We start from the raw sequence: 20159 nt of genomic DNA on the forward strand, positions 1-20159 counted from the left end.
ACTTCCTCCACTTGATGAAAGCAGGCAAGTCTGTGATCTGGTCTTCAGCAAAAAAAACTTCACAGACTCAACACACAAATTACAGGTGAGTCAGCATTTGTTATATGTAACATAGTTCTGAAACAGTAAAAAATATCATATGCAAGATTGTTGTTGATTCTAAAACAAATTTGAACATCTCAAAAGATTCTTGAACCTTTACTTAGACAACATTTAAATATTTCAGTACAAGAACATTCAAAAAATGCTTACAATAGTACATAACAAATCTGAAATTTACTCGCAGCAGTACTTCAGAAAGTACATACAATTTCACTCAAGAAATGTAATGATAGTAGGGAAGCAGAAAAAGGAAATGCATTTTGAAAAGGCTAATACTAAAATGCGATATACCATATCCATATCAGTTACTTCAATCGTCAATAATGCTGTTAAAACAGCACTGGTGTGAAGTTCAAAGTATCAGTTGTGATACTTATTTAGGGTTTACAGTGAGAAACAACCATTCCTAAGTTTATGAGCAGTTTTAAAATCAAGGCAAATGGTTTTGAAGTAGGATATGAAAATATTTAAAACGTAATATTAGGACATGAAAACATTTAAAACTTAACTAATTAAAAATGAATGGATTCAACTCTCACTTGATTTTCTTTCATCTAGATTCAGTAATGATTTCTACATCTCTAAATCTTAATGGCCAATGACTCTCAAGTCAGTGTCTTGGAGGCCAACACATCCTGCCTGTGTCAGACCTCAGCAACTTATATAGGACTGCCCATGTTCTACGTCCTGATGTTCCTCACAGGGGTGCCTGGGAATGTGCTCTCTCTCTGGATTTTCACAGCAAAGATTTCCACCAAGACACCCACCCACATCTACCTCTTCAACCTGGGGATATCAAACCTCATGCTCTGCCTCACCATGCCATTCCTGGCAGCCTATTATGCACAGGGCACCAGTTGGAAAGCAGGAACTAGCTTGTGCCAAATAGCCATCAATGGTCTGACCCCAGCATTGCATATCAACATCTCCACTGGCATGACAATCCTAACCTTTCTGGCACTGAGTCGTCTTGCCATACTCATCCAGCATAACCATGCTCACAGGCCCAGCAGATGCACCAAACTCATACCCTCTGCCATCTTCCGTCAGCTACGCCACGTTCGGTTCGCGTGGACCACATGCCTGCTCATCTGGGTGTTAGTGCTCATGGGTGTGTTGCCAACAGTGGTGCTGTCTTCTCTATCAGACACAGGGCACATGAAGGTGAACAAGGAGGATGCTTGCTACAGTGTGCCAGTGGAGGTTGGAGCTTCTGTCTCTCATACTGGTTCTCTTTTAGCCATTGCAACCTTCTTCCTCTGCTTCACTCTTGTGATGAGCTCCTACATAGCAGTGACTAGGCAGATCTGCAGATCTCGGAGGAGCATGGCCATCTCTGGCAGCCAGAGGGTATATGCTAGAGTATTTCGCAACATTGTGATCATCCAAATAGTGCTTGTGGTCTGCCTTCTGCCACACCACATCTTTAAGGCAGTCTTCATCAACATGGCACAATTGTACTCTCTCTTTAAATGTGGTGGAACTGATGGTTGCCACCCTCTGTCAAAGTATGTGGAGGTGAAAAACATCTTACTCTGCCTGGCCAGTTTTCGGTGTTGCACTGATCCTTTTATGTATTTCTTCTTGGACAAGACATTCCACAAACATGTCTGCAGTATATGGAAGGTTAACGAGCCACCTAGCCGATCATCAAATGTGAACCTGGACTGTGGACAGACTTCTCAAGTTACAAATGTGCATCAAGTTGCTGTTCAGTCGCAGACCCTCTGACAAGAAAGGAAATGCCCATTGATGAATAGCACATTCACGCAGGAAGTAACTGGAGGCAGTAAGAGAGGTTTATGGATGTCTGTGTGTATATGTACATGAGGTAAAGGTAAGCCAAGACAGAGCAGAGAAATTTGACATTTATATGCGTATGTGGTTAGTAAGACGATGGATTTTTAATTGTTGTTGTTGCAATACATGGTCTCTGTAGAAAAAATGTGGCTTCAGTCATATCTATAATGCGGAAACCTGTCTCATAAAATGCAATAAGAGGAACTATTGGGGGGTTTGTTGTATATAGCTCATATTACATTTTGAAGTCTTAATTGGTGTGTGCTCAAAAACATGTAAAGACTGTAAAGGAAGAAGGCAGGTGAAAAAACTCTGCAAACCACTGCTATACATGGTCTTGAAAAGTGTTTGATCCTGATGATCTCCAGAGCTTTAAGATTTCTGCGCAGAGATACTCACAAAGCATCACTGTACGCTAAGCAAACAAACATAGATAATATTGTATTGTGACAGAAATAACACGTGTATATACGCATTTGTGTGCGTGTGTGTGTGTGTGTGTGTTCAGAAAATTTGAAGGCAATAACCTTCCATTAAGATCATTAAAAAAAATGGTTTGAGAGTATCTGCAAACACTTTTTACATTGTTTTCCTTATAATCATTTTCCATCAGCTATTTAGCTTTGAAATTAGCCATTTAGCACTCAAATGCTTCTCAATGCATCTGGTTCACTGACAGCACCTATGGAATTCTGAAACAAACAGTGTGTAAAGCACTTCTGTATTTCTTCCATCACAGCCTTACAGTATATCAATGTAATCAGATCTCTTACAGAGAAACTACTGTCATATGATGTTGTCGATTCAGTTTGCTTTTGTGGGAATGCTAGCATTTAGAGCTATATGTCTGCCTGAGCAGCAATCCACAGACTAAAAATAACAGTGATTGTCATCAGCGTTCAAATGGCTGAGGATCTTTGTAACTGATGAATACATCCGTTTAAATATTAACATATGCTACAACCTCATTTAGTTACTCAGTCACAGAATGAAGTTCAATTTTCAAAATACATAAATTATAACTGTTTCCATTTATAAACAGATAGACTTTGAAGTGCCCCTTACCAATTTATTTAATTCTGAATCAATGAAATGAATCATGTTTTAAACTTAAAATGTATTTTGGTTGCTGCTGAGTTGAGTTTACTGCGGGGTATGGGCAGTTTTGTTTGATGAGACATTGGTTAGATTTCTTGCCAGCTTTTATAAACTCACAGTTCACAATAATTAAAATATATTCTACTGTTCCTGTTTACCAACATCTGTCCCAGTCATAAACTGAGGAAACTCCTGCCACAAAAGTAAGTATTTTCTATGATCAGCACCACAATATCTCTGGTGGGATTCTCTGGAACCTGGTGGATATTTGGATTGATGATGTCCATGGGAGAGGAAAGGGGAAAATATTTTTACGTTAACACAATAGAGACTTCTCGTTTAGCTCAGCTGGACAACCTCTTAGATACTGTTGGCTAAAAATGCAAGGCTATCAAAACTCATTTACACCAAGTACTGAGTATTTCTTATCAGAGATACCCTAATGAAAAGATAGCGTTGGCTCTAAGTGAAGTGTTCAGTATTGTCATGTCTTTCGTTGCTTTCTCTATGAGAGCTGAATACCATACAATGCTTTTCACGTTCATGTTAGGAATAAAGTTATGCAACAAAAGTGATGTCAGGGTTTGAAAATGGGGTTGCACAGCTAACCTGTGCAAGTGAAAACATTGGAGAACAGACCATGTCCACATCCATGTTTGCACAATGTTTGCATTCAAGTATGCAATTTTGTTCATATTCATTTCAACAGCACTACACAGCACACACACATGCACTTCATCCTCTTCTTGATCTACTTTGTAACTTCCTTAGTTTCACCCCCCCACACAACGTCCTCATTAGATGTAGCTACAGAACCTAACATGACTCTACAGTGCAAGAGTCAAGTCTTTTGCGTTATTTCTCCCAACACTTTTATATAGCTAGCAGTGCCTCCTTTCTCCCTCCTGTACCCTCTCTATAGACCTTGCTGGTCTATACACATTTGAGTTTCTAGGTGAGCAGAAGCTGGTGGTGCTTTTGGAGCCTGTTCTGTCTGGCTTCATCATGTGAGCTGCATGCCAATGGACTAGACAGTTAGATAGAATGGTTGTAGACTATTCCTAAAACTAACATCAAAAACAGACTCCAGCTGTACAGCATTAAGGATTGGCAGGACAAAGAAATCTTCCTAACAAAGGCAAAATCATCAGTTTGGAAAACATTTTTTTAGACACCACTCAACGGGGCAACCACATCTGTACAAAAGGCATTTGAGCAAGTCAGCGTACACAGTAAATAGACACCTGCATGTAGAACATGAAACCTGTGGGGAGACACTTCTGAGAATGAGCAATCAAACAAAGCTGTACAAAACACAGCAGCCTCCTGTCTCTAAGAGTTAAAATGAGCTGCGTAATATCATATTCATATCAAATTGTCTGTTAAGCAATTTTTCAAGTAAGGTAAAGCTTTAAGTTTGTAGCAAATAAGGGTACATTAAAAAGGAAAATAAATAAGTGAATGAAACTATTCAAGTCCCTTTTCTAAATGTGCTCTACAATTACACAATTACATTTTAGGATGCAGTTTTTATTTCTTTTATTTAGAGGTTAATATATTCATCATAGATCTGGGATTGGCAAAAAAACAAGCAAGCAAACCAAAAAAAAATCTCTTGGCCAGCACTGACTGATGCAATGTAAAATACAATTGGACAACACATTTATCATTATGACCCATTTACCATCAGAAAACAAGAACATATAAATGAATACATGGGTACTGTATATAGTGTGCATGTGTGTGCATCGATATAATTAAAGTATGTACAGCTCTGTACTCTGTGTGTGAAAGGTTGCATGCATGCAAAGCCATTTGGTCAGGTTCCTTTCAGGGTGAAATATGTTCTGCTTAAGGCTGCTGCAAATCCATCGATGGGACTTTGGTTAAACTGCATACATCTCAGAGACCACATCACCGTGTAAATTTGCATGGTGTGCAGACTTCATCTGATGTGCAGCGTGTAGTCAGTATCATTTCCTCTAAGAGCTTACTCGGTTATTTGCTTTACATGCTGTCACACAAGCAAAAAGAAGTGGATATGGGGACCAATTTTACAATATGCTCAAGCCTGCTTTACTGTCTGGAGCACTGTGCAGAAGGGACAGCCTGTCTGTCTACAAAACCATTTTTGAAAAAACTGACAAAGTTTACACCTTGTAAACCCACTGTTTTCATATTGTCATCCCAAACATGAAACCCACAATACAGAAATGTCAGGTGCAGATACACAATATATTCCAATGATTCAACACTTTCACTATAGCTTCACAAACAAATTGTCAGGACTATGTATTGGAAAACATGTCTTCCATGTCTGAACGAGCAGATGCTGCAGCATTACCAGAGCAGCATTAACTGTGAACCACTGAGCCTTGCATTGATGCCTCTGACCCTGAAACCCTCCCTACACTATCTGCCATATCTCCCAACCCATTTCAAAAAAATTCCAACAGAAATGTCTGTCTGGAATTAAGATGACAAATTTGTTATCAGTTTAGCATCATTTGAACAACTGTCAAACTGTCGTTTATTGACACTTAGGCCTAACAGTTATTTTATTAGCCCCCAAAGAAGAGCTTAAGCAGTCAATCTGTTAATTTTTCACAAGAAATTGAAATCTGGGTGTTCTGAATTGCTGACCTGACAATACCAGAATATGCATAAGATTCTCCTGAGTGTGTGAATATGCCTACGTCTACACCAGCAATTTAGCACCGTGATGCACAAACCAGCATTACAGCAATGATTATAATGTTTCACAGGGGAGACTCTGGTCAGAATCAAAGGCATTAGAAAATTTAAATTTATGCATTCTTAAGTGTTCTCCATAGAGGTGTCAGAATGTTGAATGGCTTCACAATATTCAAGAGCGTTGTAATAACTTGAAACATGACATTTATTTTGGAGGATTTATCAACATTTGCACCCTTGGTATGTATGGTAGCTTGGATTTTAGTAATATTTAAAGCAATAGAGAGCCTATTCAGTATGTAGCACACTTGATAGTTTAAGATTCAAACCTGTGACAAAGAGCCTGAGCTTAATCAGAGCACCTTGATCCCAAGAAACCATAAAGTAAACGAATCCCTGAAGAGTGCTGAATCAAAGTATCAACACATTCAAGTGTGTGTTCGATGAGTGTGGATCTTATGTGAAATAGTGATATCTCACTATAAACAGAGGACACAATTGTTGACAATTTACAATGCTAGCATCAAATCACTAATTCATCAATAGTGCCGCACCTGCTAAGTATCTTTGCGTTGTTTTAAGAGCTCTAAACAATGTCAACCCCTTTTCTGAGAGCAGTGTGGTATTTGACTCAGTGTTTCCATTTCTAATTGATTGGACTTTCTGTCATAAGGAAAAACTGCACTGATACAACATGAACACAGTTGCATTTCAGTACTTATGAGCAGCATGACAGAGATCATACATAACAACTAAATGAACAAAATATTCCAATTTATGTGAGACAGAGAAAGAGCGAGAGGTATTTAGGCCTTGGAAACACTGAATATTCTTAGTCCTAGATGTAGCATATCTTTTCTTGTGAGACTACAATTCCATGAATTTAAAAACCCAAGGAGGAGCATCTGGTTGCATTTACAGGACACAGGAAATTTACAAACCAACAAATGTCATTATGCCTACCTTTACATCACGATGAATAACATTGTTGTCATGGCAATAGCGCAGCGCTTCAAGGATCTGCCTCATGTAGTGACTAGAGGAGAGAGAAAGTAAAGGACAGAACAGAAAAGTTAGATTTAACACTAGATTTAACTGGAGCTCAGGTGCACCTTGAATGCACAGATTTGACTGGCTGAGTAGCATCACGTGAGATGATTTATAATGCATGAAACTGATCTGTGAGTTTCCTGGGCTGCTAAACCAGTGCAATAAAGGCTAGGAAAGCTGCACCGGTTAAAATAGCACTCCGTCAAAATTTAGTAACTCTCAATAATTTATCGGTTATATGTCCGATATGGCGGTATATGACAAATTCATAGCGTCCGGGAAATTTGAACCGGTATACCGCCCAGCACTAATTAAACGTTTGACTATGTGGGGTGATTCGTTTGAACCCACAAGGGAACACTCCACTCTAGATGACACCACTGGTAAGGCCAAATAAAACCTCATTCTCAATATTTGTTTTAGCTGGACTTAAGCTGAACATGAAAAACAGCAAAGGGAAATGTTATCCTGATCTTACAGGGGCTTCTCACACATAAATGAACAGCATTTGGATTATGGTCAATATACCAACTACTTTTGAATAGCCAGTGACAAACATAATAACAATTAGATTGAAATACGGCTGAGGAAGACAGCAGGTATACTATTTAACCACCCCTTAAAAAAAAGAGAGTACACTTAGCCCATACTCTGTATGTACAGTAATGTATTATTTAATATTTAATATTTATGGAGTCATCATTCATTAACATTTATGGCCTGTTTAATTTCCAGCGGAAGCATCAGTGTGAAACCTTTTGTTTAGCACTTGTTCATTCATAGATTCAAACATTTTTCAGTGGTGAGCACTGTGTCAAAACATTGCTACACTAAGATCAGAGCTCCAGGGAGAATCAAATAGATATTATATCACCTTCTGTGCAAAATCATAATATAAATACTTCACAAAACAGTAAACATTCCACAAGAGTATCAAATAAAAGTACAAAGAAGAAATTTGTGTTGCAAAGAGTGCATGTTGGATCTTCACACAACTTCTCATCAGAACTGTTGTGACAAGATGCAACAAAGATCAAATCCATGAGAACAGTACACTTTCAATTAATAACATAAAGAAATCTAATGAATGGGAATCTAGAGTTTCTCCAGTTGACATAAATTATAAAAGTGCCTTACCTGGCTACCGCCTCACTGTAGACAAAGCCAGCATCTGCTCTCTTCACAATCTCAAAACACAAATCTGCACCGTCCATGCTGTAGAAAAGCAGAAACGGACAGGGAGTGGATATAGGTTCTGAAGGTAAGAGGGAGTGGGCTCTATGAGAAAACCGTGTAGAGCTGACAAGGTCCTGACATCAGTCGCTTAAGACAAATACTGTTATCAATACCAGAGTCAGAAAAAGGCAAAGTAAAAGCAAGAGGTGTAAAAGAATGAGAAACAAAATGAAGCCATCAAGCAGGATAAGAAACCGAGAGGACTTCACTCATTTCACCTGCTCTGACACAGAGAGGGAGCAAAGAAATATTTTGTTTACACTAACACATAGCTCATAAAAACAGTCTGTTTTAACAATGCTGTTCTTTTAGGCAATGACCAACTGTTCTCAAAGTGCATGGTGCATTAGTGTAGACCCAAGAGTCGAGGAAAGCCAACACTCAGGGCTATCTCCAGCCCTCTCACCCTGATCTTCATTTAGACTCCTCAGTGTACAAAGAGGCCATGCCCTAAGCTAGCCAAGCTTGTTCATTGTGCCAGAGTACCAAACGAGGGTGCAGATGTAATAATACTCAGGAAAACCTACTGAGGAGGGGGGAAAAAAAAAGAGCCAGCTGCTCTTGCCCTGATAAGAACTCACTCTGTGCTTAAGTTCTCTGTGAAAGCAGAAGAAAGGTGCGAATTTATGATAAGTAGAGGGGCAAGGAAGCATTTCATATTTAAATGAATTCATAATTTCAATCTTACTCCACATGGCTGCTTAAGTTTCAATCAGTCGGGAAGCAGGGAGGATATCTATTTGGAGTGTTACCATTCTATGATTCATCACAGTAACTGGGAAAAGTTTCTCAACAAGATACACGGAAAAGACATTCAGTTTAATGACAAATTTAAATCTAATAACATGTTCCCCAGAGCACCCATCTAATCGAAATACCATTGCATTTTCCATTTAATATCTGAAATGCTTTTGAATGACAATGATGATATTAGCTGTGATTAGTAGACATAATTCACTACTCAAAATGTTTGACATTCTCTTTCCTAACCAGATTTACATGGTTAAGCATGTCTGAAAGGATTCCAAGAACAGAACAGTTGGAGGTTAATCTAATCTGAAAAAAGAACTCTGTCTGCATGCCATTTTGCTTATTTTGCGTGGACTATTTACTCTGTTACTTTCAAAGTACTCATATCTCCACAGCGTTTTTGGCTAAATGGCTAAAACTTCTTTTTATTCCTCATTAGCTCCTAAGTTCTCCTATTCTCCTCTTACAGAACTACAAACATACTCTACATCTCTCAGCCTTCTCACTTGTATTTGAAGCAGAAAAATGGTCATATAAGAGTAGAGGTGTGAAAATGAAAAAAAAAAAAGAGAAAACAATGGAGCATGGGGGACGTGACCTAGGCCTATCATCTGAAGTTGGTTTGACCACGACAACATCTGACTGTGAACAATAGACTGTGCTTTGTGAGCCATGCACGCATTATGTGGCTTTAGTGGGAAGCAAAGTATTTTACAACCTGAAAACTGCATTACAACTATGTACTTCAAATTTTCCACTGTTATGAGTGAGGCTCAGAAGTAAATACACCTATATTAACAGCGTTATAATCCAGAATGTATGAAAACCATGATATAAGGTCGTGCCAGCCACCCCGTCTGCACGTAGGATTTTAATAAATCTAGTGCACAATGTCAGCACAAAATGTTTAACACTGTATATCAACTGGTGTGGTACTGAGGCCTAAATGCAGGACCACTGTCAAGAGGTATCCCTCCCAAAACAGCTTTAAAAGAGGTGCATCTGACTGATGCATGTGCAGGAGAGTTATCAGACTTGCTACTCTGAGTTCAGCCTAACTAGTGACTGACTCGCTGATACAATAGTCTGCGATCTACCAGCTTAGCGTCAGCTATGCTGCACATGCTTTTCATGTAAATTTTTTACACATTCTACAGAAAACACAGTGCTTGAACAGCCTGCTAAATTTAGCAAGGGCAGAAGGGCAGGCTGTCTGTTGCATAGTAAGGAGATTCTGAGTGGCTGCCTGCTGTCATATATGCAGAAACAGAAACACAAACAAGCAATGGACAATCTCCAATGATTTAAATCTATTCAAAAGTAACCTAAAATAAGGCTTACATTAACAGAGCATGTATTAAAACACGGTCTAAGCTCCATTCACAACTGACTACATCATGACAACACAGCAAATATATACTCACTTACAAAAGGTAAGTTGTGAGTATTAGCATTGGCATGTTTAACATGTGTAAAAGGGCTTCAAATGGAGTGCTTTGAAACTCTTAGTCACTGTTAAAAAACTACCCTAACTACTCTAACCCTTAAACAGGTTATGTATGCTTGTTAAACAGAGATACGTGGAACAAGAAGTTGAGAAACAAGAAGAGGAAGCACAGGTTGAGGGCCAGAGCTAAATTCAAATGAAAGAGGAATCTATACAAATTACCACTCTCGGATATTCATAATTCAGCTATCAACAGGCTACAGTTTGCTGCTGTACAGTAAGAGAATCCTCTTATATCATGGAAAGGGTGTATAGATAAAAGGGAGGAGGGCACTTACAACTCAAATACCATGTAGAGCATCCCATCTGAACTGTAGGTCTCTAGCAGCTCCACTATATGTGGGTGCTTGAGCATGTGGCAGATGCTGGCTTCTCTCTTTAAATCTGGAAAAAAGAAAATGAAATGTGAGCAGTTCAGCTTCATGAAAAACATGCATATGGGGAACAAAAAACACAAAAAGAAAAACTTTCCTCTGGAAACCTCAGTATCAGTGACTTATCCACTGACTCCAACCCTGTGATAATACACGGTAATGCCAAGTTCGTATTTAAGTGGACTGTTTGATTCAGACCTGACACTGGGCCTTATGGAGTTGTGCTGATATTCATATCATTTACTTTAGTTAAAGACAGGACAAGTACATATGACTGGGTTTTAAAAATGTCCTAAAAGAGGATTTTTGGAGACTAAAACAAGATAGCTTTGAAAGGATGAATCTACTGAATATAAGCAACCTGGAATTTTCTATCATTTTTTACTGGAACCCAAGACAACTTTCACCTATCTTTCCAAAGATCCTAATGTCCAACACCAGGACAAGTAAACCTGTGGGGCACAAACTAAAATCAAGTGTGGCCACTAGAAGATGAAAAAAAGCAATTACCCAATAAATTGCTTGTACTGAGACTCATACCCAGAGCAATGTTTTTTTTTTTTTTCCCTCTGGCAGCTGTTGTACACATGAAGAGCATCTAAAGTTAAATAAATTTGTCTAGGTCAACCAAAAATTTGTATCAGAATTATGTTAACAAGGGGAACTAAGACAGTTATACACAAAGCGCTAATGTAATGTGACTACATGAACTTTCATACATTTACATATTTCTTAAATAGATATTCGTTGCTTAAAGGGTGTAGGTCATAAGGTAGTGTATTCCAACATAAAACTGCTATACATGCAACACCACTCACACACTTTCATACCATTTGTAATCACCAATTCCCTATGCTACCATGAATCCCTGTCGAGGGACAGCCGCTACATCAGTCCACTGGCGTGAGATGAAGGGGAAAGTAGCATGTCTGACTGAGTCTGACAGGACATGGTTGATTGTGTTCTTTGTGATGCCCAATCTAGCCAGCAGTATTGCTGAGATCTCAACAAGTCAGCCCAGTGTAGACGAGCAGTGTTGTTCATTGCTGCACCACACAACTAAACATAGGTATCAACTAATTAGTTGGCCCTGATTAGTAGATGGCTGTGATATTCCACCTCAGTAACCAGAAATAAAAATTAATGAGTAAAAATAACAACCACACACATGGCTAGTAAGCTTAAGGTAAGCTCAACAAAATCGAATCAGACAATAACCGATTATACTGATACATATTCAGATACCTCTTCATATTCAGGGATAGATCTTCCCCAGTATATATATATTTAAAAAAAATAGATTCTATATTGAATGGCAAAATGTGAAAAAGAACCCAGTTTGCTCAAGCTTGCGTGAAACGATTGAATTTTGAGTCCCTCCCGGCTTTAGGGAATGAGAAACTGAGTTTTCTTCCAGATCATCTGCTTCTGCGAAATAAAGTCTAAAAATATTATCCTTGACCAAGCCTCTCTGTCTATTTCAACAATTACAATCTCAAACACCACAAGTCACAGAGAATGACTGGCCAATCAGAGTGGCAGCTTTAGCATGACAGTGAGAAAGTATTTCATGACTGATTTCTCAACCCCCCTCTCACTATAATTAAAGTCCGCTGGCATTCAGAGGCATGGAGAGTCTGAAAAAAGCCATGAATGGACTGAAAAGCAATTGATTAGCAGAGCAGATGTGCTGCGTGAATCCGTTTAAGTGAGGCCCTGTACAAATAAAAAGCAGAAATCTTGTTAAGCCATGCATGGTATGGATTGGCAAGCTGAATACAGAAACAAGCTTCCTCTTGGCATGGTGCACAGCCAGCCAGCATGCAGGACACCAGAAACAGCAAGGAAAGCATTTTCTAAATGCTAGTCCAAGTCTCACTCTTGCTCTACTTAACAGGCACACAGATGCATGCACGCGTACTCACATTGTCAGATTCACATGCGCTTTGCACACAAGATATAGCTCCTTTCCATTAAGCATGACACACACAAGGTATGCTTATATTACCACTGTGTTCAATTACACATGACCAATAAAAACATGATCACTCCACATAATGAGAACAGTGCTATGAAAAACTATTCACGTTCAATGAAATATTATGCCTATAAAGGTAAATGAACATTTCAATGACACATTTGTAAGCAATCTAGACACACATTCAGACACATACAGATACCTTTAAAAATGCAAGAACAAACAGAACAAACTTGTGCACTAATACAATAGCAGCATTGTCTAGGTAAATGTGTGAAGATGTGCATGTGGGCAGAACACAGATCCCATAAGGATAAAGTCTTCTTTTCATATTCCACTTAACACCCACTTCCTCTGTTCTCCCTCCACCTCTCCGTTTTTCCTCTCCAACGTCCCTCATCGTGACTCCCTCTGACCTGACAAGGTCTAGGAGTGTGGGAGAAGCCTGCTTCTCCTCCATTTTCACCTCCTCAAACCCCTCAGACCTCTTTTCAGAATCTATAACCCATCTGGTAGATACTGGTCACAAACAAAAGACAAGATCTGAGGGCAGTCATTTGGATAGCTGATGCTTGGCTGTCAGCATAAGCAACACTCAGACTGGGCAAAGCTAGAAACTCTGAAAGTGAATAAGAAGGAGAAAGACAGACAGCTCTCAAAGCCAATAGCCACTCGCATCAAAATCTGGCATTTCTGAAAAGGCTCAGCAGCAACCTTCAAACACAACCTTCGGTCTGAGAACATGTTACTGATATAGAGCTCCGTTCCACTTTTTTCTTTCTTTTGGTCATTTCTACAACGGCTTGGTGTCATGCAACCAGCCTCAGTTTCAAAATAATTTCGGAGCAGGACATTTTGAGTAATTCTGCACAGTTTATCAGACATTTAATTTATCATAAAGACTGGTTGTAAACACATAGCCTATGTCATATTTACTCAGTACATTCAACGTAACCAAATGAATCTAACCAAAACAATCACAGGTCAGAATATGTAACTTCTTGGTGCCTCTTAATGCATGAGTATCAATGCGGCCACCTTGTTGACAATTTCCTGAGCTCATCCAAAATCTTTTGGCTAACAAATGCATACAGAAGACATTATATATGTGTGAATGGAATGTATGTGTATTAAAAGGAACACAGGAGTTGATGGTGGATGCACCAGCCAGGGTTCCTCTCTCTTACTCTCTCTCTCTCTCTCTGCTTAACCAACAGGCACTCTCTTCCAAGTGCAATGTATCACATGTTAATGGTTGGCAGCTTGTAGTGTGAAATATGAAATGATAGGTTTGTTCCTTGTAGGAGGAAGTGTTTGCTAGCCACATAACTTCAGTTCTGTTGGCTGTTGTGAGACGGAGAGGTGTCGTAAACGGGAGGGGTTTCGGAGGTAAAACATTCAGAAAAGTTGCTATTCTAAAAGTACTACAAGCATTCTTCAATGGACAAACTACTTGAGGATTCAATCCCTCTAACAGTATCATTAAATATGCAGGGAACTGCACAGGCAAAACAGCAGAATTCAGTAAGAAGCCTGAACTGACACCATGAATGGCCAATAGGGAAAAATGTATGACATTAAAAAACCAAAGACACACGGTAAACTCTTTCTCACAACAACACCACTCTCACTCTGGCGTCTAGCAAGGCCAAAGGTAACCAGAATTGGTAAGTCTTTTTCAGTAACCAAACTTTTCTTACTCCCACACTTATACACACAGAGACACCATTAAACAGGAAACATGAGACTGATGTCTTGACACCTGTGAGGGGCTGTGTTCAGCTTCTGCTGTGATAAACAAGCTGGCTCTCTGCTGCATCAGACTCAGAGGCTGAGCTGAAGGCAGACATCCAACACCTGAGCAATCCCCCTTATCCTCCCTGACAAGATAAAATACACACACACACACACAACACACACACACACACACCACACACAAACACACACAGCTGTCCTTCCACCATAACCCTGGACAGTGCCTTTATCCTCTGCTACACCCCATGTGTGCATTTGTGTTCGACTCACAAGAGCACACCAGTTTCAGTATGCAAGAACTACTTGCATAAACACAAAGCACAAGCTTGCTCATACACAAGCAATTGTCTACAAACAAAAGGACAGACCGAATCGCACAAACTATGAGGTATGAGGCAAACTTCATAAACTTCATAAACACAAACGCATAAACTTCAGCGATAATGGAGAAGCGGGATCCTACCCTATCATTGCTCACACGTCCGTCATCAACATGACAACATCTGCTTAAACAGAATGCTATGTAATCCACACCCATCATATGAATCACACTGCATCTTTAACACTGAATTTACACACGTACTACACTTATACAACAAAGCCATATACACTCTTACCTCATATGCACAACTTACAAAGACAGCAATCTAATGTAGTTGCAGTCCTGTTTAAAAACAAACACACCCACACTCGCACTAACACACACACACACACACACACACACACACACACACACACACACACGTTCAAACTGAGATGCTTAGAGGTCCTAATGCACGACATGACACTCATGAATCTCTGACTAGAATGCCACCAGCTTGTTTCTACTTGTCAGCCTTGGTTATTCTAGGCATATTTTATCTGACAAGTTGATATACAATTATCTACACTCTACGGAATATATTCCCCTCTTAACTCTGTTAACCTTTAATATCTCCGTCTGCAATAGTGTACATATGAAATACAGAGGCATGTGTGAGAATATGGAAACCATCACTCAACTTGACACAGCTCATAAACTGGACGGTGGCATTCAAGCAATCATCCAATCATCAATTACACTGAGGGGTAAGAAAAAAATTGCACAAACACAAACACATACATGCCATACACAGCGATATAAGCACACTTTTAATATCGCACAGCAACCATCAGAGCTAAACATAGATGGTGGTGTGATTTTGGAGAACAGAAAAGTGCAACATTGTGGTAAAATTATCACCACACTCAAAGGCATGTTCAAAAAGAAACATCACCGCTAACAAAAAAAAAAAAAAAAAAAAAAAAAAGGAAAAAACATTAATTTTTACACCAACATGCTCTCACACAACATATTATAAAGTTTTCATGGATGCAACTCAAGAGTGCCCTGGTAGTGGGTGTGCATTTCTAGTCCCCTGGGTAGAGGTTTAATCCAGTGAGTATAGCTGGGCCAGCAAAAAAGGATCAGTTGTAAAAGGGATCAGGCAGGATCAAGTGAGTGGCTCTGACAGTTCCTCTCTCTGGACACCTCAGGCCCTGCAAGCCACTCTGGCAGAACTTACTGGAAGCCTTCAGTTACGGAGACAAATGGGCATGGAGCCAAGGCTTCCACTGTCTTTTGTTAATTTTGTTCTTCCTCTATTCACAGAGAATCATTTTGCATTTTCATCAAAATCTGTATGCATGTATGACATAGCACTGGTAAATTAGAGACAATGAGGAGAAAATAGATTCAGAGAAAGAGAACCAGAGAGAGAGAGACGGCCAAGAGCTAAAATACAAGAGCCAACTAGCGTGTTCTCTGCCAGAGAAAAGGCTGTTTGAGAGAGCTTTAAACCCTTGACAAGCTTTTTGTGGCTCCATAATCTCTTGCCAGTAGTCATTAACTGACATTAGAGCTGAGGATGGCCCTGAGGGTAGATGGTCCTCTGGTTTCAGAAGCTGAGTGTGTTTACTGAGTAGCACCATGCAGTTTGGTTCATCACACACAGAGTGATTAATGAAATGTCACTGCTCTCACAAAAAGGGAACAAACCCTCCTCTCTCACCCTGTCTATCTTAAACAACTGGGCTAGAGCCTAGATGAGGAGCTTTACTGGTCATATTAATCAAAATCCAAAATAATCAGTTGATTAGTGGTGCATTTTCAGGCTTAAAAGTGAGTCACATTCTTTTCAAGTCCCAGTTTCAAGTTTTATTGTCATTTACTAGATAACAATGTGGACATCACCATCAGTAATGGAATTCTTGGCCTTGGGGCCAGCTCAACTTGCACAATGTAAAGGAAGAGTGAGTAGATAATAACTAGAAAGAATAGACAAGATAATATAAAGAAATATATAAAAGGAAATATATACATGTGCAATAAACAGAGGATAGAAATGTAAAATTTAAAAATATACAGTGCATGTACACTCACTGAGTGTAACAATTTTAAACCATTTTTTTCTGATGCCTACGGAGTGAGCTACTTCCAAGTTGAATTACTGTCCTGCAGAACTGCATGCAAACAGATCCTGTGTCATTTAGTGAGGGCACTGAGTGACATCAGAGAAACACAGATGGAACAAAAGCAATTAAATTCATGAGAAATTCTTTATATTACCACTCAGACTTGATAAAGAATAAATGGAATTCACATACTGAAAATGCGTACGGGATGAGAAACAAGCATGAACTAAAAAACAGAGGTTCACAGGGCGAACAGAGAGAGAGGAGACTGTAACTGAGTATGGAAATGGGTTGGGGGAAGTTGCAGAGTCAGGTAGACAGTGATGCAACACACTTAAGTTGACTGACAGGGCAAAAGACTGATAGAGCAGCAAAGGTAGATTTTACACACACGCACATGCGCACACACACACACACACACACAAAAAAAAAAACACATGGAGGAAACTGTGTTAATTCACCCACATTAAACCATTCAGTCCAAATTCTCAGGACAATCTCCTCAATGGTAACACCTCCATCCTCTCCACAGTCTAAATGTGCCCTAGTCTGGATCGGACAGAGAAGGGAATCATCCAGAAGAACGCAATCGACAGAGCTTGCCCCCTGGAGAACCTTACTCAAGTAGACAGAGGGGCCAGTGCTCTCTCTCACAGTCAAGTGCTCTCTTCCTTCCACACGGCTCCCCTTCAAACATCCCCACTCACAGGTAATACTTGGGACACTTACACTTTACTGAAGGCAAAGAGCGGAGTGTGTAAGGCAAGGTGACAACACAGTGTGAGTCTGGCGAGTAGTGGCCAGTTACGTCTCACATCACTGCAGTAGATCTGAAAATCTGTCTCCGTCTGCTAAGTGTGTCGTGAAAAGAAACTACTGCAATGAAAAATCTCTTTTCTCAGTGTGACTGTATATAAATCGAACAGTATAATAGTGTGTTCAATGGGAACTAATTGAAATAAATATTTAGATTTCTTGATGAGAAAACCAGCAGACACTGTTTAAGGGACATCCTGTGTTTGTTCTGCTTGTGAGAGATTAAACATCCTTCCTCACCTCTGACCTGTGAGATTTCAAAATGCAAACAGAATGTTTTACCATAAAAAGGACAGTATGGCAACTCAGAAACAGGCATCTTCAGACACTATGGTTTCCTCACTTGGCTCCTAAGAGCTTAAGGGACGTGTTAAATTTCTTCAAATGCAATTACGATCAACCTCTGCTGATTTATGACTTGAGCAAAACAAGGGAACGGTACAAAATCAATACTGTTTCCTCTTTCCTGTTTTTTTTTTCTTTCCCCAATCCATATTAGGTTTTTAACATATATGAAAGGTACTATGAGTGTACATATATATCACATATTAATGTCAGAATGCTCAGAGATTGTACATTTCTAAAAAAATGTCAATATCTGCCAACGCAGAGCTTAAGTTCTTGGTCCTTGGGGTTGGGGAGAGGAAATATAATTGCAGAAGAGGCAGGGGCAACCAAGCAGTGATGGCTACATGTTCAGAGCACAGAATCATTAATGAAGCAGAGTGCCATGCCGTCCCCCGAGGTCTAAACCAACAGCATGGTCTGAGATATTCACCAGACCACTCATACATCACACCACAACACACTGTGGACAAAAGGCAGGGAACTGAAGGAAAAGTTGTAAGTTCAGGTACTTCTGATGTACTTTGCGGATTTGTTTTGTGATGTCACCACCACTGAGCTGCTCTTGATTCAACCACAGGGTTATTTCGATCTCTTCTGTTTCATTTAAACTTCTCCTTTGTGTTCAGTTACTTCTGCTTTTACATAGCAGTGATATTTGTATGCACACAAACAGCAACAAACAAACACACAAACAAACGTTGCTATCCTCCAAGTAGGCTGACAGAAGCAAGATGATGAGAGGAGGCCAGTTTTCAATGAGTGCTGTCCTAATTAAAGAGCTGGGGAGGGGGAGGAGGGGTGGAGGACCTCTCATTCCCATTACTGACACACAACTAGAGTGACATGGCATTTGGACAGGCTCTTTAATAGCCACATGCTAGATGTGTCTCTGTAGGGGCAGACCTTCACGACGACAGCTTTTAGCTCTCCTTAACAGAGTCGTCCACAGGCAAAAGAGTTGCCCGCCTGGCTCTCCCAAGGGACAGAGAGCAGACGTCTTTACTGTTGTTTGCCAAAGTAGATCAGGCTCATTCTCAATCAGGGATAACAGGCTGGCTGTTAGGATTAATGTACTCAAGGATAATTTGAGGTGAGTTTTGATGCTATAAAAGTAATGTGACTGTAATTTTAATCACAGCGTCTTACTGAGAGGGGAGGCTTGGTTAAATACAACGGCCATATGCTGCCGTGTGGATTTAAGCTCTTCTGTATTGGCACAAATGTAGCGCTGTTTGTAAAAGCATTAAAGTGAGTGAGGTTGGACAACACTGTAATAATAAAGCCAATGACTAACTCTTACATGCAAATACATGCACCATCATGTTTGCGGTAAGCCACACAGGACAGAAAGCCTCTCTGAGAATTCCAAGATTACCCCTGTGCTATGACCTCACAAAAGCTGCTAATACACAGAAGCTTTGAGAGAAATATGGGGATTTGGAGAACTCTGAATGAACATAGCTAGTATTACTCTGAAAGAAAAACAGCCTGCCTTTTATATAGTCTCTGCTTTAAGTAGCAATCATTTCATGAGTCAATGATTTCTGTTCCAGAGCTGAATAAGCCAACGTGAAAGAACAACAACAGAATGTCTACTATGGCCAAGGCTTTACCCTGAGGTCTTTCGAATCATATTCTCACTGGATATATTAAGTTAAAAAATGGTTTTAAAAGGCACACAAAGCTCGTTTTTGTTTTTTTTTCCAAATTTCTGATTGATGGAAAATTGAGGACAGAATGCCTTTTGATCTTTTTCCCCTCACATGGGACAATTTTAAAAACAAAACAAAAGCTATTCTATAAAGAAAATGATGATTACAGCACTTGTCTGTTTCTCTCTGAAGAGAGTGTTTAGAGCCCCCTGAGGGAGATGTGATTACAAGGCCTCCCAACTCTCATGCTGTATCTGGGTGAGAAGGCCTCCCATTGGGTTTGATCATGAGGCATCTACCAGTGGAATCAATAAGATTGTACTAAACTTAGACTCCAGGCCTCAGTATAACCCCACACCTCCAGACAGCAGACCAGGACTCATGCAGTGAACAGAAAGGGTCAGGCAAGGGCCACAACCATGTTGGGAATGCTTCCACTTTTTCTAAACCAGACATCAGTTCTGGAGCTGCAAACACCAAGACATTTCTGCCATATGCCCCTCTGCTGAAGGAGAGAGAACTTGTTATATCTAACCTGGCCACAAAGAAAGAAGAAATCAAAATCA

General features: G+C 39.8%; 1 protein-coding gene across 5 annotated transcripts in view; it reads right to left on the minus strand.

The window, feature by feature from the left end:
• caska (calcium/calmodulin-dependent serine protein kinase a) overlaps window positions 1-20159 on the minus strand; it is a 117733-nt gene that overhangs the window by 37310 nt on the left and 60264 nt on the right. For all 5 annotated transcript variants that reach the window (XM_030785788.1, XM_030785786.1, XM_030785790.1 and 2 more), the window contains exons 3-5: window positions 10516-10621; window positions 7882-7959; window positions 6658-6730 (exon numbers count right to left, since the gene is read on the minus strand). In XM_030785788.1, the coding sequence (XP_030641648.1) occupies window positions 6658-6730; window positions 7882-7959; window positions 10516-10621 (257 nt within the window). The remainder of the gene's footprint in view (window positions 1-6657; window positions 6731-7881; window positions 7960-10515; window positions 10622-20159) is intronic.

This window comes from Chanos chanos, chromosome 10 (genome assembly GCF_902362185.1).
Source record: "Chanos chanos chromosome 10, fChaCha1.1, whole genome shotgun sequence".
NCBI classification, from domain to species: domain Eukaryota; kingdom Metazoa; phylum Chordata; class Actinopteri; order Gonorynchiformes; family Chanidae; genus Chanos; species Chanos chanos.